Genomic DNA, 26,008 nt, shown 5'->3' with positions numbered 1-26,008 from the left:
AAGAGTTTTATGAATCAAAATGACTTTATGTGTATTTTTTTAATTTATAAATCTTTTTTACATATTGAAACATTTGAAATATACTTAACTGAAACATGAGTGAGTCAAGTTCATGCACAAGATAAATTGAGAAGCAATTATAACAAATCAAAGGAGGCAGAGAATGATAAATGTAATTAATACTTGTACATTCTTGGACTGTAGAGGAGGCAAAGAATGATATAATGGACTTTGAAGCCAATTCCAAAATGGACCACTGAATGAACAATTGAAAACATAACACAATTCATTTTGAGGAAAATTTGTTTCAATAAGATATACAAATTGGACCTATACAACAAGTTCATCTGGGAACTAGTCTTTTACTCATGCGGTTCAAGACATCCATCATCAAGATTTATGATTAACGTAAAATTATTTTATGCCCTGTTTATACATTAAAAGTGACATGATACATATCTTTTAAAATATAAACACATTTGAATCATTTAACTATCATCTTATTCTTGTCCTTATTTCTTTTGTGTATCTTTCAATACTATTATTATTCCTAATTTGCTAAACTCAAACTAAACGAATCCACCATTCCATTTTCTTGAATATGGTGTTGCTTACTAGTAGTTTAATTAGCTGGCTTGTGCTAGATAGATTTGAGTCATTGGAATATAATAAAGAGGTAAACATTTGATTATACTTTATCAGCACATGATGCATTACTTCACAACAAATGCTTGACAGAATATATGCTTGACACAACAAATACATTTCAAAGGAAAACTTTACCTCTGTTTGGAACTTTGATTTCTCTCTTCTCAACATGGTACCAAAAAGTACCCATCTTCCTTGAATTTTTTTGTACTAATTATTTTAACATGTATCTTAGAATTTACTATATTTTTAATATCTTTCTTATTTAATTAGATCTTTATTGTTACAGGAATACCTTATTAGAATATGATTTATAAGTATATCATATTTATTGTCGTCTGAGTATAGAAAATAGAACTTTTTTTGTTTAGTAATACAAAATTTTCAGCATCTCTTCCATCTATGTCTCTCTTTCAACAATGTTCACATGGGAAACTTCAATATTTAGGTTGCACTAACATTTTAGAAGTTCAATAAGCTGGTACTTTTAGAAGTGTGCCACTATTTTGGAAAAGGTATAAAATCAATGAAATGTTGTTGAAAGAGGAATGCTAGCAACAAACATATAATTGACTGAAACTTATTAAAATCACAAAATTGTGTGCATATCACATTGTATTTTACGAAACCTCACTTATAGTTTTATAGTTTCTAATAAATTTTCAACCAATATTAGTGAGTTAGAATGTTCTGCTAACACTTCTATTGTTGAAATCCTAGGATATAATCTTTTGAATTTTGAACTAATATGTTTGATATTGCATTCTTAAATACTTATTTAACATGACAGTATAATACAAATTTTTTAAAAACATTTTGTGATATGAAAAATGCATGTTCTTCTATGATCTCAGGTTTATATTATTGTCACTGCTCATTCAAAGATTAAAATTGTTGGCACAAGCTTATCTATCTATTTTAGAAAAAGTATAATGATATTGAAAAAGATGAGAAACCTCTTGTGAAGTGGATGAAGGTTTGAAATGCTTATTGAGAGGAGCATGCACTTCTTACAGCGGTTCCTCCACCTCCAACTTCAACGACACTGTTTCAAGGTAAGTCATGAAACTCGTTGGTAGAACCATGAAAAACTGAGTGAAGCAAGAAAAGGTGAGTCGCAAAAACCCTTAAAAAAGAAAAAGAAAACCCTTCCAACCTCTTTTCTTCAAGACGGAACTGCGTTTTCACAATTTGTGTGGCGCGATGCTGCTCATGGTGAGGCTGTGAACAAACATGGTGGCACGATTTTTGGGTTTTGCAAGTCATGATTTGTGATTTGTGGTTGATTTGTTCATAGATTGTGGTGGTGATTTAGGGCTTTGCATTTTGATTCAATAAGGGAATAAAAATGACATTGTTGTAGATTATGATGACTGACTACGTGGTTGACAGAAACTGGTGGGAGGGTGACAGAAATTGATACAGGCACGAGGTGGTGGCTAAAGATGAAGAAGATGGAGATTGAACATGGCACGGTGACTGAAAGCGTGAAGGAGATGATGGCCGAGAAAGATGAAGGGTCGAAGTAGGGATGAAGAGATGAACTCAAAACGATAGTGAAGGAAAATAAAAACATGCTCTTAAATTAGGTTAACCAAAATAAGGAAATAGTTTTTTTTAAAAAAATTATTAATAATTTAACTGCGGTTTGAAGAAAACCGCCAAAACATACCAGAGGTTTCCGAAACCGTCGAAAATAAACCTATGGTAGAATCTCACATTTTTGTAGTGACACTAGTTTTAGTAACACTGTTTAATTTCGTTGTTGTTTCTTCATGCACATTGTCGTCATGCATGGTAGTGTTGTTTCCCCCTCATGCTTTGCAACTTCAATAATATTTCTCTTCTATACTCATATAAAATTTATGTAGTACACCTATTTAAAGAGCTCTTATTTTGTTTTGTTTTATTTAAAAATAAATTGAGATTATCCTCATACTAAATAAATGTATTAAATTTTAAATTTTCTCATTTGATAATTCGAAAAAATCAATAACTTTTTATTAGTTCATTAGTAAGTTATATTTCATATTATGATTCATTACATTTTTGTGTTGTGAGAAAAAATCAATAACTTTTTATTAGTTCATTAGTAAGTTATATTTCATATCACTGATTTATTACATTTTTGTGTTGTAAAGATGTCATGTTATCACTTTAATTTTGTGTCACTTGAAAAACAATTCAAATTATTGGTATTATACAAAATATAGTCTCATTAGTATACATACTAAATAAATAAATAAATATATATATATATATATATATATATATATATATATATATATATATATATATATATATATATATATATGTGTGTTAAAGTTGAATTAATTCAACATATATAAATAATCATTACGACAGGAAAAAATAATTTAATTTATATAATTTACACAACATAATATTAGTAATAATTAATAATAAATTAAAAATGAAACATCCTTCACTAAATGTTTGAAAAGAAAAAATTGTATCGTTCTAAAATAAAAAGTATTTGTGTTATGAATTTCTTAGAAATTATATAAGACGAACGTCTAAATTATTAAATTTGAGAAGTAAGTACCAAAATGAAGAAGAATTTATTGATTTGACAACCGAGGTTAGAGGTCATCTTGTGATCTGTGAACTGATTTATAATTATGTTTGATCATTCCTTAAGTTGTGAATAGCTGTATTTATAAATATTATTCTGTTTGGTATTAAATTCTTTGGAAATCAAAGGTTCCAACCAAAACAAAAATCTACATACCACAACGTTTCTTACTATACTTGTCATTATTTCTTGATTTAAAAAACAAATAATGTTTAAATCGTTATTTATTCACATTTAAATTAATTTTTTAATTTAAGCTCACAATTATGATGATGGTATCAATCTCAACCATCATTATTTGTAACCATTTTAACCGATAATTTTCAAATTAAATGTCACTATAATGTTAAACAATAATAATAAATTAAATTTCTTTTGTATATATTACAATGACACTATATTATTTATGATTGTAAAATTATTGAAAAAACATTAGAAAACGAAATAAATATATTTTTGAAGAAATTTCAAAAGTAATATTTCTTACATATTAAAAGATATAATAAATGTTTATTCAAGGAATTAAAAAGTTATGCAAAAAAAGTTAAAAATATATTCACACTATTTAACACTGATAAGTAATTTAAAGAAATTAAAACTGATATTTTTCATGAGATCAGCAAAATACATATTTATCGGAAAAAGAAATTAAATTTTTAATTAAACAAAATTCAAAATAAAAATTATAATTTTCTGTAACTAATGATTGTGCCCCTTTTATATAAAAGTCTCACCTAATGTTATCCTCTATTCTTTTATATCTTACACGTATTTTCTTCGGGTTAGTTTAGTTTATGAAAGGAAAATTAATATAGGAATCAACAAACAAATAAGAAAAGAAGAGAATTATAAACAAAAGTCCATTGTCGTCCAGCGGTTAGGATATCTGGCTTTCACCCAGGAGACCCGGGTTCGATTCCCGGCAATGGAAATTTTTAGCATTTTTTTAAATTTGACCAATGGATTCATCTATTATCCAATAATGTCCCAATAGTAACAAATAGGCCCATTCGTGTATGGACCATAAATAGCCCATTACCAGTTGAAAAGTCTGAATAAGTCTGTCTGGTTTATTTTTGGTGTTTTTTCTCTTTCTAGGAATTTAAAATTCATTTTTAAAAAAATATTATGAATAGGAAAAAAAATGTTAATCGAATAAATAAAAAAATATAAGCTTGTAAACTATCTGCTTTGACAAAAAAATAAAATAAATAAAAAGATCTTTATGTTCATATATATTGGAGGACTAACCAAAACATTTCATGCGCATTTTATTACATACAAATACTTCTATTGATTATATTTAATATAAACTTAATCTTTAAAACATACAATATATTGTTATCAAGACACGTTGAATTTAAATAATTTGTCTTGCATGGTTCTAATAAGTTTACATCTCTTCATGGGTATTATTGTACCAAACAATGTATGATTAATTGACCATCAAAGTCAATTCTTTGTAAGAAAACCCTCGAGCAACAAATTGTGGTTCATATATATTATAGTTTCATATCTATTATTTGATTTCAATAAACTATTGCTTTACACTTCAGATATAAAGGATGGTAAGTCCACAAATATTCACCCTTGAAATCATGTTTCTACCTAAAATACATTTTCCAATTTTAGCTAATAATTGTCAATATTGACTTCATTTTGATTGCATCATTTTTCATTCTTAACGTAATTCATTATTATTAGGACTTTAAGTTTTTTTTTTCACAATGTTATGTATAGTATTTAATTATGTCAATGGATTCTCGTCAAATTACTGTTTAAGTATTCTTCAAGAGTTATCATATCTTTGATAGGGTCATCTTGATTTTTAGCTTTATTTTGTAGAATGTTTATCCATGAAACCATTGAATCTGTCATACTTCATGCATGTTTGAGATAGAGTATATTATCCAGCACCATAATTCTTTTAATGGAGTATTCGATTTTGTACATGTCATTTAGTCACTAAGGATAATGATAAATAATTATTTGAGCTAATGATTAATCTTTTGTGTATTCTCACTACCCCCAATGTTTAAAAAAGTTTGGTAAAAAATGATAAAATATTTAGTGCATCTAATATGAGAAGTATTAATACCTTCAGATTGAATACAACTTTGAGGGAAAATAATTTATTTACTGGAATGGAAAGAGACAACAGAGCTACACACTTTCTTCTAATACATTTTTCGTTAAAACTTATTAAAACTGAAAAAAAAACAGATAAATTCAAGAATAAAATCCATATTGACTTTCATTAAATTTGAACTACTAATAAAAAAATTTAGGAGGAAGTGTGTTCCTCTGATAGGCATAAAAAGGTGGCCACATCAGTGATCTATAGAAGCAAAACACAGCTAAGATTGATGGCAGATATTTCTAAATCCCATATGCTCGTTATTTTCCATCTTCTCAACCATGTTCCCAATTCCCACTCCACCTGAGATACCCAAAAAGAGAAAATAAGTGTGTTTGAATGATAAACTAATCAGGGAAAGGAAAAAATTAACGGAATAGAAGGCCAAAACTTGCAATGAAAATCATGGAAAGTACCTAAACTTATTGCACTCAAAAAAATGGTGAAAGCTAGAACAAAGATGATGATGGATGCTCGTCCCAAGATAGCTATTATCTTTCTCACCACATGCTGCCCAGTTAACGCAGCTATGGTTGCAATCAAAATAAAGTAAGAAGCTGCGTCATCCCATAAGAAGAAAGGCATTAGTATCTTTCATGAAATCTGCTACACATTGACCATTCAGGAATGGTTTTATTTAGTTATAGTTTTTTGGTTCTTACCATAGGGAACTGGGAAGCGTTCTAGAAGATAGTATTGTACGACTGACATGGAGGAAGAGAAAACCATAGCAAAAGTTGATGTAGCACTGGCAACCTGCAAAAGAGGAGAAATTATGAAAGCATGTGTGATTGTTGTGGAAAATCTCAAGAGTAGTAAAAGGTGTACCTGAGGAGGAATTCCCAACTCCAGAAAGAGTGGCCCCAAAATGAAGCCACCACCAAGACCAAGCAGTCCACTAACTATACCAGCTATTATACCACAGGAACAGTAAAGGCAGATCTTGTGAAGCTTCTTCCAATCTGTTATTTCCTTTTCCTTTGATGCAATCACTCTACTTCCATTGCACAAGCATATGGCTTCATAAAGCGTAACAGAGACTGCAATAGGCACCTTTAAGTGACAAATAGGCAACCCAAAGTTCATTCAGACCATATGGAGAAATTCTATAATTCAATTTTTATAAATCAGCCTTTGCATACTATATTTCATAATTGGTTGCTAAAAAAGCTAAGAGATAACTTCATATATATATCTTCATTCAGATTCTCATGTACACAGATACAGTTAATTGCTGGAATATTTATCAAAGTAGAATGTTTACCTGTAGTAAATTAAGAATCCAGTACAGTGTGGAGCAAGTTTTGCTGTATGTCTGCATTGAAACAAAGAGGTGCATATTCAATATACATATAGCGTTAATTGCTGGATCTAGTTTCCTATCACTAAGCTAAAAGACTTTAGTTGAAGTATGGGTGTAACTTTATTTTCAAAAAGTTTCTAGGAACTGAATCAAGCTTAAGGGGCTCATTTTTGCATCAAATCGTCAAGGAGAAACTCCTTTCTCTTGGTCTTGCTTCAAAACCCAGAAGTGCATGCCAGTTACTGAATTAGAAAAGCCAACAAAATGTAAAAACTTAACTACCTTAATGATCTGAACGATGAGAAAAGCCACCCAAACGTAGACAAGGACTAATAATTCTTTCCAGTAGATGTTCTTTAGTAAAGGGACCTGCACACCAGAATTTAATGCAACTTATAAGGCTAAATAAAACTTCAATAAGGTTCCTGTGAGGAATGCCTTGGATGGCCGTTGGAATCACCTTCTCATCTCGTGGATCAGTCAAACCAGCTGGTAGTGGCTTATAGTCTTCTTCAGAATCATCTGCATTAAGGGTAGGGGCAATAATGTTTCAATGATATATTAGACAGATTTTTCACTAGATTTTTCAAATGATAATTATGAACTAAATAGGTTTCATAATCCTTGTGTGTAATGAACATCAATTTGTCAAGAGTTTTCAGTCACTTGTTCTCCGAAATGAAGTTGTACAGAATCATTTTCCTTATATTTCCTTGAGTTGTACGAATCACAAAAACTTGTTGTGAAGAAACTCAAATCAAGTTCTACATGTGATGGCAAAATAGTGAAAAAATTTGGGAGTCCCTGCTCTGTGAAATATGTATTCTCTATCCATTTAAATCCTGCAAGTAAAACCAAAAAGAAAAGAAGCCAAATTTCTCCCCTATTACAAATTTGAAACCCTGATTTAATGCCTAAAATAGACCCTAGTAGGAGAAATTAATATGTTCATACATTCTTATCTGATAAATCTTATTTTCTCTGTATTTTTTCAGCATTGTGCTTTTCTTTTCTTTTTTTGCTTCTTGTAGTTCAGATTTTGCAGTAATCTTTTAGGTAGTTGCTGAGATTTTCTCTCTATTTTCTAAGAAGGTTTGCAGGGACTTACAACCAGGAAAAGAATCTGATTCCAACATCTTAGCTGCCTCCTGAAATTTCGGTAGCGTAATCATCTTGATATCAAGTTAAAAACAACAGTGCTTCAGAAGCTTTACAGTGCATAGGCAAGTTTACCTTTTTCATAGTTGTTTCCTTTTTCCATGTATCTATGCCTTTGAACAAAGCTTTTGTGGAGGTAGCTACAACCGATTAGTTTCATTAGAAATCAGACAAATTATTGTAAGATATTCAGAATAGAACAGTAAGTAAATCATGTCATGTGTACTATGTACCATAAGCTAGTTAATAATCTTAAAAAACTAGTAACATGTTGGCTACAAAAGATAGATTAACATTTTTTAAGATCCATGAAAATAGGATCTTAAATGAAGGAATCCAAATAAAAACACAGACACAGCGTAGCAGTTTCAGAAGAAAGAACGCACCCACACAGATTTTTGAGACTGCTCCAGGACAATTTAATAGTTTAAAAGGTTATGGCAAGTAAATGTTACCAATAAATAAGATGATAAGCAAAACCGTCACCATCCAATCAGCAAACATGACATTAAATGCAACACCAATGCTTATTCCTAGCATTAGCATAGGCTGGAATAGCAAAGCCAGATCATAATCTATAACTGGCAAATCTAGTGTTGGGTGTCTAAACCTCAGGTTATAATATACAGTTGATACCGCTGCTCCCATAATCATACCTGCAATTGCCAAATAATAACAGTTAAACACCCAAACAATATACACACACACACACATGAAGTTAGTCTCCAAATTGAGTTTGGAGCCAACGTATATTAAGTTTTGTAGATCAATAAGAGGATGTTTAAGACCCCTTCAAGCGTGGCCGTGTTTTACTTGTGGAAAACTAAAAAGAATAGAGCAATATACTAACACTTAGAAATGGCAGTGGAAGACTTAGCGTCAAAACCAATGATCAAAGTGAGCATTGGGATGAAAATTCCTCCACCTCCAACCCCTCCTACGCTTCCCAACGCAGCTCCAAAGAATCCAACGATTGACCCTACCAATATTCTCCAACCAAACTTCATCTCCTGCATTCAGACCAACATCAAAGGAATAAGTAACTACAAACATACTCCATAATGTGTGAAAATGTGTTTGATAAACTCACAGGCCAAACACGGTCATTGGAAGAATCTCCTCCATCGTTCCAAAAGAAATCAATTATACTATTCAAAGCTCCATGTCTTTGTTTTGCAGAAAAACTCTGGTGGGTTTGGTTTTTCAAAACTCTTTCTGCATAACTCACATTGTAGGCCATGATAATGCTCCACGACACCAGCCATATTGCGGTTGCTGCTGCTCTTGAAGTCTTCTTTTTCATTTCAATGGCCATGGTAGATGGGTATGTAGAAAGACCAATGCTACACTTCTCTCTCTCTCTCTCTCTCTCAACGTGTTTTTCTTTTTTCTGTGGTTATTTTTTTATGGAGGTTCTACAAGTATGGTTGATGGAGGAAACTACGAAAGCTAAGGACTAAGGAGTACATTGATGAATAGCATCGTTCTCTCTCCCTCTTTTAGGCCAACTCAATGTCACTATTTATCCTTGCCTAGCTCCTTCCTCTGTTCTGTAATGGCATCAATTCTAAAAGATTCTCTTCACAGTACTACTTTGTATGCACCCATGTCTTATGAAAGCCACTAGTAACATTTTGCCTTTCACACACTTTCCTTTTTTCGACCTTTTCTGTGATATAAACATTATTATTGAATTAAAAATTATTGCACGTAACAATTTATTAATTTTTTATCATAACTATTTTAATCTAGTTGATGGCTGACACATTATTACCTACGGAAATGAATTTTTATAGGTTGAATGCATATAAATACCGTTGGACGTAAAAAGTTTGAAGACAAAGAAATAGTCAATTCGTGTTAGTTTGGATTTAACATGAATCTTATCTGGTCAAAGAATAAAGCAAAGATGGTGATACACAGTGCAGCGGCTATGGCTGCTCCGTTTTGGTCCAACATTTTCTTTTCATCTGAAGCAAATTGAAGAAAAGTGAATGTGACGAAATAGACATTGGAATATAATCACGAGATAATCAAAATCACAATATAGGAAGCTTCATTAAAGCAACGTAGCTCTCAAACCCAACAGATAAACACCGGAAAATTATGAAGCTTCATGGTAATTTCATTTTCTCTCAGTTTTCGTTTATCGTTTATTGACTTACATAGCAAAGCAACAACAGAAGGAGAAAACAAATAACATTGCTTTCTCTTTCCATAAATCCTGAAAACAAGTTGCAAGATGAAATAACCATAGTCAAGCTCCTAAGGAACTTTCTTTTGCAATTATTATATACAGTATGAGTCCCCACTCCGAGGAACTATAAGGCAAAATCTGGGTATTTTCAATTCGTTAATTCGCCAATTATTTGATCGTTTTGCTTCCTCTGATTTTATATACAGTGAATTGAATTGAAAATTATTATTGACTAAAATCATACTTATATTTTATTGATATTAATCATTAATATTAGTAATTAAACTGTATGCGAATATAAATTTATATTAAGTTTAATTTCATAATTCGATTTATTAATAACAATTTTAGTGGTGTATATAAACTCATAAACTATTAGATTAAAAATAATAATAATTAATATAAAAATGTGATAATTCATTTTTATTATTAATGTAATTTTTTTTTATAAAAATTGATATATGCTGTAAATATATTTATAGAAGAAAAATAAGAATTTTTGGGGAAGTTTATGAAGGAGGGAAGTTAATTGTGCTTATGTATGAGGAGATTTGAGACACTTATTTATATTTATAGAATGATTTGGTAAATGATAATAAGAACAATATTTTGTGAAATTTTGTTTCTTAATGTATATTTTTATTCTTACTTTGCTTGATTTTGATACTTCTTAAAAGTTCTCAACATTTCTAGATTTGGGTGTGTTAACATTTTTCTTTTAATTAGCGTACCGAATAGATGTAATTAGATTATTTGATTCAATCTCAAATTGAAGATTTTTTTACCTCTTGCCAGACATAAACAAAGTGGTGAATGGAGCTTCGGGATATTCCATTGTAGAGATGAAAGGTCTTCTGCAATAATAAATGTCTTTTTCCACATGATAGTTTGACAAGATACGTTTTAGACTTATGTATAGTTTACAGTAAGATTTTCTTTTCTTCTTTTATGTTATGCTTGTTTCTTTCAGATATAAAACTTTCACTTTTTCAGAGCAACTCTTAAAGTACAGTATACAATATTTGTGTTTCACATTAGGATTTGTAGCCCTTATGTATATGTATAAAAATATCATATAATGGAAAAACGACCAAACATATGAATTTTTATTGCATTTGTTTCTCTTTATGTAATTATATATCTATTATGTAATTATCAACTAATTACTTGCACATTTAATTATAGTTTGAAAGTGCGTTTATAATATTTACTATAATTGTAGATTTTGACTGTATGAGCCTGAATAGTTTAAATCAAAGTAAATCGGATCTTAAAATAGGTTGAAAAATAAACTATTTTTTTCTTAAAAAAAGTTTGAAATAAACATGATTTATTTTATATATCCTAAAGTGTAACAGTTGATTTCGTAAGTAACAAAATTTGTAGCTGCAACAGAAAATTATGAATAACATAATAAGTATTATAGACTAACTCTTATCATTTTTAAAGCACCAATTAATTACATGTATAACCACCAACAATAACGTGGGTTAGACAAATCTTGCTAGTTATACCTAAATGGACTTTACACTTTTACCAATCTCTAAAAAATTGAACATAATGCCAAATCAGAAGATAAATCAACAATTAAAAGAATGTTACATTATAATAGCGCGTTGTAACGTGCATCTCAAACATACTAATAGGGCCACAAAACCAAATCATTCATTCCCCCATTTCCTATATAGTATGAGATCTCACTTCACATATACACCAACGAAATAGATAAAAAAAAAATAACATCCCCAGTGATAAAATTGTTGATGTATTTTTTACTTTCCTATATGGTTGAGAACTTTTTTTGGTATTGTGACTTGAGATTAGCAAAACGTTAAGTAAGCGAAGGGTGACCCAAATTTAGCTGAGAATTGGTTCATTTGATTCAGCATTCCAAACTTAGGTTTAGGTTTCTAATGATAACCGATCTCCTTACTGGAAAGCTCACCACTGTCATTAAATTCTTGGCTCGACATTATTGCCTGTCTGAACTTTGCCATATCAGCATTGTATTGCATGGTATCATATTCTGAGCTTCCAGACGAAGAAGGGTAGGCACCACTATTCCCATTCCCTGTTGTAAGTTTCATTCCATCTTTTAAGTCTTCCAATGAGACATCTCCTTCCAGTGCTCTCACAATCTGCCCATAGTTAAGTCATACATACGTTAAATTAATACATATTCTTGTTCTGGTACTATCCATGAGGACAATATATACTTGGTAATTACAATGGTATAAAACAATAATCAACAGATCTAGGTGTATATATATACCTGGCTCATTTTTGAACGCTTCTTAGCAGAATGACGAATGCTTGCAGCTGCACAAGCTGCCATTCTTGTCATTTCCTGGGCATTGTAGTTACCTTCCAAAAATGGATCCACCAACATTCCAAAGTTGCCATCCTCCAATCCTTTATTCAGGAGTGGTCGAGCCTGCTCGGTACATATAGTTTTTTATTCACATTTGGATTGAAAAAAAAAAAAGTTGCAGGACAATATGGACGAACTTGGAAATATTTAAATGTGAATCTAAATCATACAATAGATAAAAATAACAAAATTAAATACTGTAAAAGAAAAAAAACTCATAAATCTAATATATCAATTTTATATTAAAAACTTATGTGATATATATTAATCTTCTCTTAATAAACCTTTTTAAAAAGAACCATCATGTATATACTTTTATACTTTTGGGAGATTAATGGACTGTATATTTGAAATCTCTTCCAAATGATAAAAGGATAGAAATGTATATATTTATAGTTCAAACTATTGTAGATAGAAATGTAATATATAGTACTAACCCAATCCACTAAACTGTCTTCCATGGCATTTGTTGGATCTACAGGTCGTTTCCCTGTTATGAGTTCCAAAAGCATGACCCCAAATGAGAAAACATCAGACTTCTCTGTCAATTTTCCACTTGATGCGTATTCTGGTGCCAAGTACCTATTTTAATATACAAAATTAAACTATTCAGTTGGACTAATTAATGAATATGATTTTATGCCACTTGTTTTTTTTACAGACCATGCATTGGAAAAGAATTTATTTTCTTTTCTATATGTTCTGCATGCTGAATGATTTGACATTGTGAAATCAACAACATCTGTAGTTATTTAAACAACAGTGTTCATGCAAATTATCTTATGCAAAAGCTTGTAAGTGTATAATGTTCAAAGACACTAGTTAATGAAGTTATTGAGTGTTAAGGATAACCACACACGATATATCGTGTATTCGGTCAGACATTGTACAAATATTTAATGACGTTATCACTTTTAAGGGCTGCTTTGACAAATTATGTCTATTTATAGAAAAGCACTTTGTATTTATATAAGAAAAAGTATTAATATTCTTCTTTTCTACTTGCTTTATGGTTCGACAAATATTAGAGCGCGAAGGGAGAATTACCCGAATGTTCCCATGACACGAGTTGAGACATGTGTATTAGTATCAGAGGTCAACTTTGCAAGTCCAAAATCAGACACCTGACCAAGATGCACATTGGAGTGTAAACTTACTTGTATAATATGTGCGATATATACGACTAAAGTAGTTAAAAAATAGTAAATGTATGTTGTTCAACCTTGGCTTCAAAGCTTAGATCAAGAAGGACATTAGAAGCTTTAATGTCGCGATGGATAATTCGAGGGCTACCTGAGTTCATTTATAAATGTTGCAAATATGAGAAAGACAATGAAGCAAAACAAAAAATATGATAAGCAGAAGAAATTGAAATGTAATGCTTACAATCTTCGTGAAGGTAGGCAAGCCCTTTGGCAGATCCAATCGCAATTCGCATTCTAGTAGGCCAATCCATGGTAGGCATACCTTTACCTGTGGCCATCAAATCATAAGCTCTGTTATTATTCATCATAAATAATCATAACAAGAAGTGTTTTCAGTACAAGAGTTAAAACAATAAATTATGTTGATACCATGAAGGTGATGTTCCAAAGTTGAGTTGGGAACAAATTCATAGACCAGCATTCTTTGGCCTCCACAAATGCAATATCCAACAAGTGACACAAGATGACGATGATGAACTCGACTGATGATTTCAATCTCAGCTTGGAACTCGCGTTCTCCTTGTCCACTACCTGCTTTTAGACTCTTAACAGCCACTTCCTTTCCATTAGGCAAAACTCCCTTATGGACATAACCAAAGCCACCTTGTCCAATAATCTGGTCATTGGCAAAACCTTTGGTGGCAGCTGCTAGCTCCTCATAAGTGAAGGTACCACTCTTGAGCGTGAGAGGAAGGCCTGGCGATGAGGAACCCATACCCGCTGAATAATTAGAGCTCATATCACCACTGCTCATTTGAGGATGTGATGTTCCCCAGCCACCACTAGGAGGACCCATTCCCATTCCCATTCCCATCTGCATCCCCATCCCCATCCCCTGTTGTTGTTGTTGCTGTTGTTGAACCCTCACAACATGCTCCCCCATATGAGGACCAGCTCCTGGTTGCCAATGAGGAAGAGATTGTTGTCCAGTGTTGTAGTAATTGTTAGCTGCACAAATCATTTTATACCTTATTACTCATCAATCACTAACTTAAACCCAATGTTATTTCAGACAATGTAATAATCAGTGAGAATGTGAATACAACATCTAAATTCAAATATTACCTGCTTTTCCTTTAGAAGGAGATGCGTAATAGTAGTTTTTATTCTGCTTTCGCTTCTTCCTCCTGCAACACCAAACCAAACACACAACGAGCAACACCAGAATGACAAACCCAACTCCGATCCCCGCTCCCAATGCTGCTTTATTGGTGCCATCCTCGTTCTTTGACTCTGTCAGCTTTTCATGCGACAGCGATTTATGTGCCTCTTTGGTCGGTGGTGAATGAGTGGAGGACGATGAGGAACCTTTATGTGACCCATTTGATTTATCGGGCGTGGCATTGTCGGGCGTGGCATTGTCCGGTGTGGAGTCATCGGGAGTGGAGTTGTCGGGGGTGGAGTCGTCGGGGGTGGCGTCATCGGGTGTGTTGTTATGGGGTTCAGATTTCTTATTAGGGGAAGACATTATTCCTTGGGTTCCGGCGAAATGGTTTATACGTTGAAAACCACGAAATGCCGGAACACCAGGATTTCCCCTCCTTTTTTTCACGAAGCTTGAGCCCTGTGAACAAGAAAAGAGTATTAAAAGAAAGAAATGAGAAAATGGTTTGGGAAGAGAAATGGTAATACCTGGAAGGATTATCGAAAGAACGAAATGGAAGAAACTATTGCATGGTAATACAAAAGGAATCAATCACAATTCCTTCCCTACAAAGGAGGGCCCTTAGCACCTCTTATTTAGTTCATGTCATTTATAGATTTACCATTTTCTGACTGGTCTTTATTTTATCATCGACACCCATCATTTCCTTCTATCATCCATCTTACCTTACAAATTTTAACCACAAATAGATTTCTCAACCTCCCATCCCCCAAATTTTCAATTCCAAATAAACTTTTTCATTATATTTTTCTTCTCTGCTTCTTTTGCATATCTTGTAACTTATATGGCTTCAAAAATACTCATGGAAAACAGTTTTACCTGTTATACACGTAAGTGCCAACGTTAATTATTAAATTTACAAAATATATGAGTGGCTAAATAAAGAGAGAGAGAAAAAAACACTCCTATACATTAGTATATTGAATGTTAGATACCATAAATGATGATGCACATCAATATATTGCATAGGTTTCCTTCTCTGTGCGAGTCTTAAACATACATTTATGGAAGTATATCTTTGTTATTTCTATCATTTTGTGTTAAACATGCTTCAGAATTAAGGTTATAACAATTTCAACTGCTTTATAATTGACTAACTTCAATTTCTCTCCATTTTATTCTTCATTTGTAAAGTATGTTACGAAAATGTTAAACTAATTAAGGTTGAAGATCAAAAAGATGAGGTTCAATAAAACTTGTATACATTCCAATTTTATGTAAAATTCAAATTCAATACAGAATGCACTTTCTTTTTTAAATTTCTTTTCCAATTAATAGTCTTTAATTTCTCTTGTCTTTAAATACTGCCATTTAATTTGTGTTTGCCTTTAATTCTTGTTTCTTTTATCTTTCTGCATTACCGTTTATGTTTCTTGTCCAATTTGTGGTTTTTTTAATTGCTTTTAAATTCTGCAGCTATCTCTTATTGTTCTTGATAGTTGAAGAATTGCTTTAAAGTTTTGTTTGTTTTTATAACTGGATTTAACACTACAAAAGAAATTGATTTTTTTCGGAAACAAAATCTAGATGTAAGTATAAAATCTATAAGTAATTATATATTATCTACGGATTATATATGGAAAAACTAAATCAGGCATAATTAAACTTACATAAAAAAAAATTCTGTAAATAATATTACATACAAAATTTTTCACAAATAATAAAATTCGTAAAAAAATACCTCCAAAACAATATGTAATATCTTATTTTACTAATATAAAATTATTAAAATAAGTGGTATATAACTAACTAGAAACCTTTTTATTTCTAAAGTTAAAGACTTACATTTAAATAACTAAAACCTAACTATGTCATTGTTTTACCCGCAGTCCTAGTTGAATCAATTGGAAGGACTTCTCTCCAAGCTCACACCATTTAAAGTAATCATTGAAAAAGAGAAAACAAACAGACAAAGATAAAAGGGTAAGGTAATATTAAAATGCTAACACAACATTCACAAAGTAACATTATATTTTTAGTTCAAACTAAACCCAACACCTAAATAGGTAATACATCTAGACTTAAAATCTGGATACATGCATTATTGTCGAACTATGACGAGTTGTACACTTGTGGTGGTGGAACAAATGTCCCCCCCCCCCCCCCCCCCCCCCCCCTCCCAAAGCTACCACATAAGATTAGTCCGTTAAATCGTCCTTTGCCAATGGTACCGACACCCAGACTAAGACCTCCTTTTATTCTCACTACATGACATCCCTCACTACTTGAGAATAAATGATCATTAGAATGTCAGGATAACTCTCAAGACTGAACTCCAACAATAATACATACATTACAGGACACCACCATGGAATCTCTCCATGAGAGTCGTGGAAATACGTCCATTTACCATGTACAATCATCATCGTCATATATCATATATCATATTCATCAATCATAAACATATACATAAAATGTTCATAAACCATAAATATTCATTTATTCAAATCAATTAACTATAACAAATTTATAAACTAATTCACCCAAATAAGGATTCTAAAGCAAAGGAAACATATAAGAACTTAGAAACAAAATGCCCAACAAATTTAAATTTTTAAGTTCTTTTTTAAAGATAATCGATTATCACATTTGATACTTGATTATTCCAAAGAAAAATCATGCAAAAGAGACCTTCTAAATGAAATAATGGATTATCATGTGTGATAATCGATTATTTTAGAGAGTTTTGAAGAAAAGATGACATTTTGATTGAAATAATCGATTAAGTAAGATAATCGACTATCCCTGTTAGTTTTGACATTTAACATTATTTTTCTGGTTTGGTTGCACCTGTGACTCATCCAACATATCAAATAGGTTCCGTAAACACTAGAATTGATGTTAAAACATTTTTATGGTTAAAATGAAATATCACTTTGCTCATTAGAACATAAACTAGGTGAACTAAACCAATTCAAACACTCAAAAGTGCCTAAACTTAATTCCATACTTTCTAACACAAAACTTGGAAACCTAGGGGTCTAAACAAGTCAAGATTGATCTAACAACATACCTCAAACCCTCTTCTTTAACACAAACCCTCTATTTTAGAATTTCACTAGTCAAAACCCCTAAAAATGAAACAAAAACCATACAAACTCAGCCTATCAACTACATACTAGTTCTACATCAGATTTCACTTAACTCAAAGCTTAAACAAGTTTCAAATGACTATAAAAGAGACCCAAAAACACAGTCTTCCCATTTGACTATTATCTGAACTTTTCACCTATCAAAACCTCTTTTTAAAACCAAAAACCAACCTATAACTCAGCCAACGCTCTATTTCCCAATACTACATCAATCCATACCATTTACACTCTAAAACAAAAGCATGAAACATTCAAACCAATACCAATTCTCAAACATGACCAACATTATTCATCAGCATATAAAAATTACACAAGAATCATCTCAATCATAACATATTCAACCAGCATACATCCTCACAACATAGCAAACATAAACTCATGCATCATAACACGAAATTAAGGACAATATTAGCTTCCCTTATCTGTTTGAAGACACACAACTCTATAGAACCCTCAAACAGCTTCAACAAATCCAAGGACACTAATTATGCCTACAAACAACGAAATTATGATCAAAGTATGTCATTATGACCACTAGTTGACAAGGAACTAGATACAGATATCAAATGACATGTGCAAGTAATCCTCTATACATGTATATTAAACTAAAAACCAAAGAAAATGAGCAGAAATTGACTTACTTTATATGAAAGATTGGTCGATTAAAAGTGAAGAACTTACTATCGTGATCTCTTAAGCACCTCCTAAACAGATGTCTTAGGAGCTAAGAATCTTAGAGAGAAGAGAGAACTCAGAAAATAAGTTTTAGAGAGATGGTGAATATTTTAGATAATAAGACGTGTTTAACGAATTTTATTTATATTATTAAATTATTTTAATCATTTAATATATTCGATCTCATTATTTTAAAATATTTATCCATTGTAATACTTCATTATTCACCTAAATTATTTGAGTATATTACATATAGAATAATTAGTATATAAATTACATAAATAATGTTAGATGTGTTACATACAAAATTTTCATAGCTAATGCTGAGTTAATTTCATCCAAATTATTTTGTATATAAATCTGTAGCTGATAATATACTTTTTCAAATCAAAAACTATATATTTTTATTTCCAAATCTGTATGTAATAATATACCTTACTATTATCAAAAGTCATAATTTAAATATTTTATTATTATTATTATCCACATATTTTTATAATACAAAAAAAATAATAATAAAAATTTAAAATATATAAAAAATGTAATGATACTACAAAATAAATTAGCAAACAGTATCTCTCATTAAACATGATAAAATAATTACATCAAAATACCATGTTTGAGTATTAAAAAAATTAACCTTAGTTCATTGCAATTCTACAACTAAAGCTTTTATCTTCTAAAATGTTTTGATTCGACCACTTGATTCGATTACATCATTTGGACAAGGCATGCTACTCCGAACATATGTGGCTACAATAGAAAATATAAGTAATTGAATTAGACAGCAATACAATAAATTTAAGTTATGTTCTTTTCTACATTATATCTCATTAGTAGAAAGATTCTCTGGAACATTGCAGATAGTCAAAGTTCCATCAGCTACCTCATAAGCAAGTAAATCAAAACTCATGTGCCCAAACTTCAACACCGAAACTAGACAGATTTTCAGAATTATTCCACCATAAAAACCAAGTAAAACAGAGACTGGTACTAGGGTAACAAACAACAAATTTAGGTTGGACTTACCATATGTTTTGCACTTGTCAAAGAGACAATGAATTCCAACAAAAGAATAAGCAGAATAAAATTTCTCAGAATGTGCCTCTCTTCCCTTCAAATAACATAGCCACAATAAAACCATGTCAACACCAAAACTAAATCGAAAATTAATGATGTCTTAAACAATTATTAAGCATAATAAACCACACCGGACAATGCATCAAATTGAATGCCAAAGACCTCAAGTGAAATTCATATATATAAAAATTGTTTTATCTATAGATTTTATTTCGTATATATTATATGTAGATATATAATTTTGTTTTATTTAAAACTTATAAATTTTAAATTGTCTTTAGCTTACTTTATGTATTTTTTTTTATATTGTTATGATCATGAACTTTTGAGAACATATGATAATGTAGGATATGAAGAGAAGGAGACATGTAAGAGGAATAGTAGACGATACTACGTTACACCTTTGTGCATTTTTAAACTTTAAAAAGTTATGTTTTATTTTAGTTTTGAAAATCATAAAATTATGACACTGCATCTTCACTATTATTTTGTACATTTTTAATTATAAATTATTAATATTCCATTTGAAATAACCAATGTTTTAAATTATTCAATTATCAGATTAATTTTGAAACTACTTACTAAAGAATAACTAAGATAGTACATTAAAAACAATCAAAACATTGCATTTTGTATCAATTTGGCACAAGTTAGATACATGGTATTTTAGTCGTTAAACTAGTAATATAATATTAGATATTAAATTCTTTCATTTTAATTATAAACAATATTTTCTATTGAGGACTGAACATCAAACTTTGTAGATTTTGTTAAAAGTATGTAACATGGTCTATTTATTTAAAACTATAAAATTGACCAGATTCTAAATAGGTCAAGATAGTGAGACTTGTTTCTACTTATGGTCATAGTACAATAAGAGAGGAAAAATAAAATAAAGACAATACTTAAAAAAGAAAAGAGGCAGAGAGTAAGAAAGAAAGAAATGGAATCATCAGGTGTGAAGTGCTGCAAAAGTGCCTTTGTGACAAATGTTATTATCCGTATTTGATATGTCCAAGTATTTCTTTAATATATGACTTATTGTTTCTGACCGAATACAACTTATTAACTCTACATATATCTGGTCTATACTTATTAAATTAGTATGAAATTATGTCAACCAAACTGTTACAATTAAGCTGACAAAATTAATTTAAAATTAGCATATAATTAGATATATGATCCAAATTTCTTCAAGTAAAAACTCAAGAATAATAATATATTTTACCAGATATATTTATAACGTTTATTATTATAATATTAATTAACTTTGTCTTCTGTAAATATACAATTATTTTATCCCACTGATAGAGAATAAGTACTTTTGAAAATATCAAATACTTTAAAGACTTGAATTGTTTGTGAAAGATTTTGTAAGATATATTTGACAGCATAAGAAGATTATCCAATAGACTGTTCTTTGAGCCAATATCTCATCTTTCACTTAATCAATTAACCTACTATCTTTGACCAAGTAACAAAGTGAAGCTTTTTTCTCACATATAACAAATTCAGCTTAAAAAGTTGAACAATTACCATTTTGATTAGATGTAAGCTAAGAACATGTCACCCACTTCTATATCAATCTATTTATTTAAGATATTTATATTTTATTTTAGTTAATATGATTTAACTAATGATTTCCAAGTTGACAAGAGTGAGTTAAAATAATTTTGAATCATATTTATTAATCACATTATTTATAATACAAGATGGTCCGATGCCAAAATATAAAAACGCCAAAATATAAAAACTTAGGAAACGCCGTGTTGAGGAGTGGTATGAACGACAAGTTAATAGATTCTTATTGGATGGGTTCCATTGGGAAAAATAAATCCAATAGCATAAACACTACTGATCTCACCGTCCAAATGAAGATTATGAACACGTGGCAAGATGTAATTTTCAATAGAAGGAATGGATAAAAACATGAAATTGGCAAATTAGATAAAAACCCAATAGTAGGGACCCATTACCTGGTAGTTGACTACTCCAACTGGACCAAAATTTGGTGATTGCAATCCAAATAAATGCAAACAGAAACTAGAATAAATCCACGTAACAGCAATAATTTGTGAAGAAGACACGTCATTACACAATAGTAAGTCACCAAATTTGATAGATAAGAATCATTTTCATAAGAACTATCTACAGGTTTTTACAAGTTTTCCCCTTTTCTCTCACCAAAAAAGTACTCCAATAAACTAGAGATTTGAAAAAATTTTAAAAAGTTCCCACCCTTTCCCCCAGGCACCAGCCAGTTCCTTTACAAGCCAATACCAGCATCGAGCACATGAGCGGTAAACCTCTTATAACTGCCATTTGAATATTTAATAAAGTAACGGCTATATGTGAAAGGCAAGAGGGAAAAAACACTAACGACTTTTTGAACTAAACATATTTCCACCCATCATACAATTCTTTTCCCTAATGTGTCCTCTGTCCATCACAGCTAAACTCCTAAAAGCTAATCATTGTTCTATCTAAAACTGAGGTTTCTCTGCTTCCCACACATGGAAGCCATCAACAGAACAAGAACATTTTATATATTAAGAATGATGTTGCTCAATGATGTTTCTTCGATGACTTAGTGAATGCTACCACATCTTCATCGTCACTCTCCTCATCATCCTCCTCTTCATCATTCCTCTTCCTCTTCAGGTGTGATGAGTCAGGAGGTAACACCTGAACATCTTCATCGTCATCATCAACTTCATCCTCCTCTTCACCCTCATCATTTCCACCATCCACATCAGCAACAACTCCAGAATTCAGAGCATCAGACTGTCCAACTGGCTGAACAAGGTACCCACCACCATAGTCTTCTTCCTGTGATTCCAACAACATTAAAAGTCTGGTTAAAAAACTGAGATACTTCCATCAATAATCAGGAATATACAGTAAATAAAACAAATAATATTTTTCACCACCCTTACCCATACGTCCATAAATTTTACATTAACACCGCCAAACAAAATAACTACAATGTTTAATGAACGTTTTATAACTACATTACAAGCTCGCCATTCAAACATTATTTATAAAATTCATGAATTATCACGCGGGTTAGACAAGAAGAAATGAAACATGGTAAAATCAGAAAACTAAAAAGATGAAAACTCTAGACTTCCATCCAGAGTAATACTAATATGCACCCAAACCAAATTATCTAAATATCTTAATTTCCAAAGAAACCAAGTAACAGATCAGAAGCAGTATGACATAGCACAGACTTGGGAAAGGCTGAGCATGTGCCAACAATAGAACATCCTAATCCTAAACACACAAAAAAATTATATGGGCAGCAAAAAAACTACTTTACGGAAAACACGTACCCAGTGTTGCATTTTATGAAAAGAAAAAGAGCAAAGAACCCAAATAAAAAAAAAAGCTTAAAATATTCACCGGTGTGGTAAATGATTGGTATGACTAGTGGTGTCAAACCCTATAGTGATGCATTAGCACACTTTTCATGTTTTAGAGGAAAAAAAAAGACATAAAAATGGTAAAAATTCTTAAAAATGACGGTAAAATACGTGCTTTTTATTATGACAATGACATCAATTAAAACATAAGAAAGATATACCTATAACTTAGAGGAATTTCAAGTATTAAGATATCAGAAAGTTATTTTAAATATATAAATAATTATGAAGCTTTCAAGAGATCTAAAAATATCAAAATAATGTCATTAATAATCAAAAGTTCAATTGCAACTAATACTACTACACTGTTTCCCTTATCTGCAAGAGTCCACTCCATTCCAATTCCTGCATTTGATGTGAACTATAAACATGGAAAAGGCAGTGGGAATCAGACAAATATCAACAATAAAGTTTGTAGCAAAGCAACAGTAACATGCATTTTGTAAAATAGATACAGCAATGACAAAATGCTTGAACATAGCACATATGTAAATAAGCAATAAATGTAAAAAAACAAATATCCAAGATCATCGAATTATAAAGGATAATATAAAAAAATATCTAATTTTTAAAGTACAAAACATGCAAGACAAACATCAACCCAAATTCCACGCACGGAAATATACATCACAGTGTAAATAAATTAAACCAAACAGACAACAATGAATCCAGTTAGCAAGCATCAGCAAATAGAGACCACCCCCAACTTGGTAATCTGACCACATCAAAAGAAGCAGAAATAAACAGCAAAATATAAAAAAACGCAGAAAAATTCCAAACAATGAAACAAATAAAAGTTTAAAACCAAATTATAGCATGCACTAAACAAAATCAAAGTAAATCAGAAGGGATATCTCACTTCATCGTCATCTTCAAAATCGCCATCGTCTTCAACCCCCATCTCATCTTCCCCAGTCTCCCCATTATCATCCTCATCTCCATCCTCCTCCCCCTGTTCATGTCCATCAATCTCGCCCTCGGTACTCGTTAACCTCCCAGTACTCTCCGGCTCCGCAAAATCACCCTCATCATTATCCACCTCCTCCTCATCGTCGTCATCATCGTCATCGTCCTCATCATATTCCACTCCATCCTCATCGTCGCTATCCTCAATCTCATGAACCTCAACCACATCATCATCATCATCGCCCTCCTCCTCATCAATTTCCTCACCAGAATCATCCTCGTCATCGTCCTCCTCCACGTCATCCCCTTCTACAGGCACAACACGGAATCCATTCTCCCGGTGATTATCGCCATTGGTAACCCGCCTCGACGTCTCCGTCTCCTCTTCATCCGCATCACTCTCTTCCTCCTCATCAGCATCAACAACACCATCAACGCCCTCGCTGTGTCCATTGTTAATACCATGAGGTCGATCTTCTTCTCCGTCAATCTCGCCACTCCCAGGGTCATCTTCCTCCTCCTCTTCCTCTTCCTCCTCTTCTTCATCATCACTTTCAGGCCTCTCGTTCTCCTCCGCATCCATCTTATCCAAGTACTTGAGCGACTTAATCAACCCAAAAACCCTAGATCGATAATCCTTCACACGCGTCACGGGACACTCGTACAGATCCAGCGAAACCAGCTTGACCTGCGCCAGCGGCGCGAGATCCTCAATGTACTGAATCCGATTGTTCGACAAATCAAGGTCACGCAGCGAATCGAGGCCAGCCTGGACAAGAAACTCCAACCCTCCAGCGATCCGGTTGTCGGAGAGGTTCAGCTTTTGCAGATTCCGGAGCCGCGGAAACTGCTCCAACGTTGAAACACCAACGTTTGCGATGGAAAGGTGCTGAAGGTTCTGGAACCTTTCAAGTAGGGTCGGAGGAGGTAAGCGTCCCTGCACGCACTTAACGGCGCCGTCTAGGGTTAGCGTCCGGGCGGACGCATGGTCCTTCTCGCCGTCTAAGGCGGTCTCCACAGCCCGCTCCCAGATCTCGTCCATCAAATAGGAAATCCTATGTCTCATACAAAACGACACCGCAAGCGTTTCAGGCACAACCTTGGCAAAGCATGGGTAGAATAGAAAAGAAAAAGGGTGAGAGTTGGAGTGCTTTTATGAACCCCCAAAAGCGCGTTTGTCTCGTAGATTGGTGATGAATGAAATTGGATTGAAGTGCAGAGAGCGCCGGATGGTTTGTGCAGTGTGGGAAATTGAAGCCCGGTGATGGTTTTGGTTTTGGTGTTTTTGGAGAGTTTAGGTTTGTATGTGTTTCTCTCTCTAGGTGTGTTTTATAATTTCTCTCTCATTGGTAAGAGAGGAGGCGAATTGGGGGGATAAACCTCTTTCTCATTGTGTCTGGGCAAACGGGCTCGCGGTTTGGGTCTGACCTAGGGTTCAGGTGGGCTTAGCCTTTGTGGTTCGGGGCGTTTTGTCTTGTAGCGATACCCACCGTTGGATTCGGAGAGACGGGGATCGATGACGTGGAAACATTGAACGGCTCAGATTGGGGGTTTCTGTGTTTGTTTTCGAGAAGGGTGTAGCGCGTTGGACTAGCAATTTTCAAACACGTCATTGATTATGTAAATATCGGAAAAAGGCTTCATATTTGGATCTTTTGGGCACCACATTTACCAAAATACCACTCACGCGGAGCGTGAACTGCCTGAATCAGATATACAAAATTCATATTTAGATATTACTTTTCTTTTTTTTCTATTGGGTACCTTAAAAGGATCAAATTTCTTCTCTCTTATCATCTCTTTGGTTTTGGCTCTCCAATAAAAAGCAATGGACAGTTTTCACGGCGAATTCGAGTGTCTGCTTGCAGTATTACAGACTTTAAAAACCCATCTCATGTGACTATTTTATTTTATTTATTATTTATATATTTATGTTATTGCTGAATTTTAAAATTAAGAGTTTTTTTCTATTTCATATTATTTTATTTTCATTCTTTTTCTAAATCAGTATTTTACTACTCCTATATAGTATAAAAAAATTGTATATTTTATA

At 32.2% G+C, this 26,008-nt stretch overlaps 3 protein-coding genes and 1 non-coding gene across 5 annotated transcripts; 1 reads left to right on the top strand and 3 right to left on the bottom strand.

The window, feature by feature from the left end:
* The first annotated feature begins 4,100 nt into the window (after window positions 1–4,100).
* TRNAE-UUC (transfer RNA glutamic acid (anticodon UUC)) lies at window positions 4,101–4,172 on the top strand. The gene has a single exon. It is a non-coding gene; the product is annotated as a tRNA-Glu (tRNA).
* Window positions 4,173–5,469: 1,297 nt separating this feature from the next.
* On the bottom strand, window positions 5,470–9,320 carry LOC108338954 (sulfite exporter TauE/SafE family protein 3). The gene is made up of 12 exons (XM_017576044.2): window positions 8,930–9,320; window positions 8,690–8,849; window positions 8,295–8,495; window positions 7,915–7,979; window positions 7,790–7,829; window positions 7,142–7,203; window positions 6,964–7,050; window positions 6,643–6,693; window positions 6,207–6,431; window positions 6,041–6,134; window positions 5,795–5,935; window positions 5,470–5,681 (listed from the first exon to the last, which is right to left on the bottom strand). The coding sequence occupies exons 1-12, from the start codon at window positions 9,152–9,154 to the stop codon at window positions 5,599–5,601; spliced, it is 1,434 nt and encodes a 477-aa protein (XP_017431533.1). The 5' UTR covers window positions 9,155–9,320; the 3' UTR covers window positions 5,470–5,598.
* A 2,334-nt stretch (window positions 9,321–11,654) lies between these two features.
* On the bottom strand, window positions 11,655–15,319 carry LOC108328781 (proline-rich receptor-like protein kinase PERK4). The gene is made up of 9 exons (XM_017562672.2): window positions 15,245–15,319; window positions 14,678–15,176; window positions 13,982–14,560; window positions 13,794–13,880; window positions 13,630–13,700; window positions 13,455–13,531; window positions 12,845–12,989; window positions 12,309–12,470; window positions 11,655–12,174 (listed from the first exon to the last, which is right to left on the bottom strand). The coding sequence occupies exons 2-9, from the start codon at window positions 15,078–15,080 to the stop codon at window positions 11,947–11,949; spliced, it is 1,752 nt and encodes a 583-aa protein (XP_017418161.1). The 5' UTR covers window positions 15,081–15,176; window positions 15,245–15,319; the 3' UTR covers window positions 11,655–11,946.
* Window positions 15,320–21,990: 6,671 nt separating this feature from the next.
* LOC108319121 (acidic leucine-rich nuclear phosphoprotein 32-related protein) lies at window positions 21,991–25,402 on the bottom strand. Of its 2 annotated transcripts, none has more exons than XM_017550152.2 (2): window positions 23,909–25,402; window positions 21,991–22,453 (listed from the first exon to the last, which is right to left on the bottom strand). In XM_017550152.2, exons 1-2 carry the CDS (start codon window positions 25,019–25,021, stop codon window positions 22,190–22,192), a joined length of 1,377 nt encoding a protein of 458 aa, XP_017405641.1. In that variant the 5' UTR covers window positions 25,022–25,402; the 3' UTR covers window positions 21,991–22,189. The 2 variants fall into 2 exon arrangements, with proteins under 2 accessions (XP_017405641.1, XP_017405648.1); XM_017550159.2 differs by lacking the exon at window positions 21,991–22,453 and adding an exon at window positions 22,462–23,410 and having other exon boundaries at window positions 23,909–25,400.
* Between the last annotated feature and the right edge of the window lie 606 nt (window positions 25,403–26,008).

The sequence above is a fragment of the Vigna angularis genome, chromosome 1 (genome assembly GCF_016808095.1).
Source record: "Vigna angularis cultivar LongXiaoDou No.4 chromosome 1, ASM1680809v1, whole genome shotgun sequence".
Lineage (NCBI taxonomy): Eukaryota > Viridiplantae > Streptophyta > Magnoliopsida > Fabales > Fabaceae > Vigna > Vigna angularis.
The sequence above is the reverse complement of the archived record's forward strand: the minus strand, read 5'-3'. Positions and strand labels throughout refer to the sequence as shown.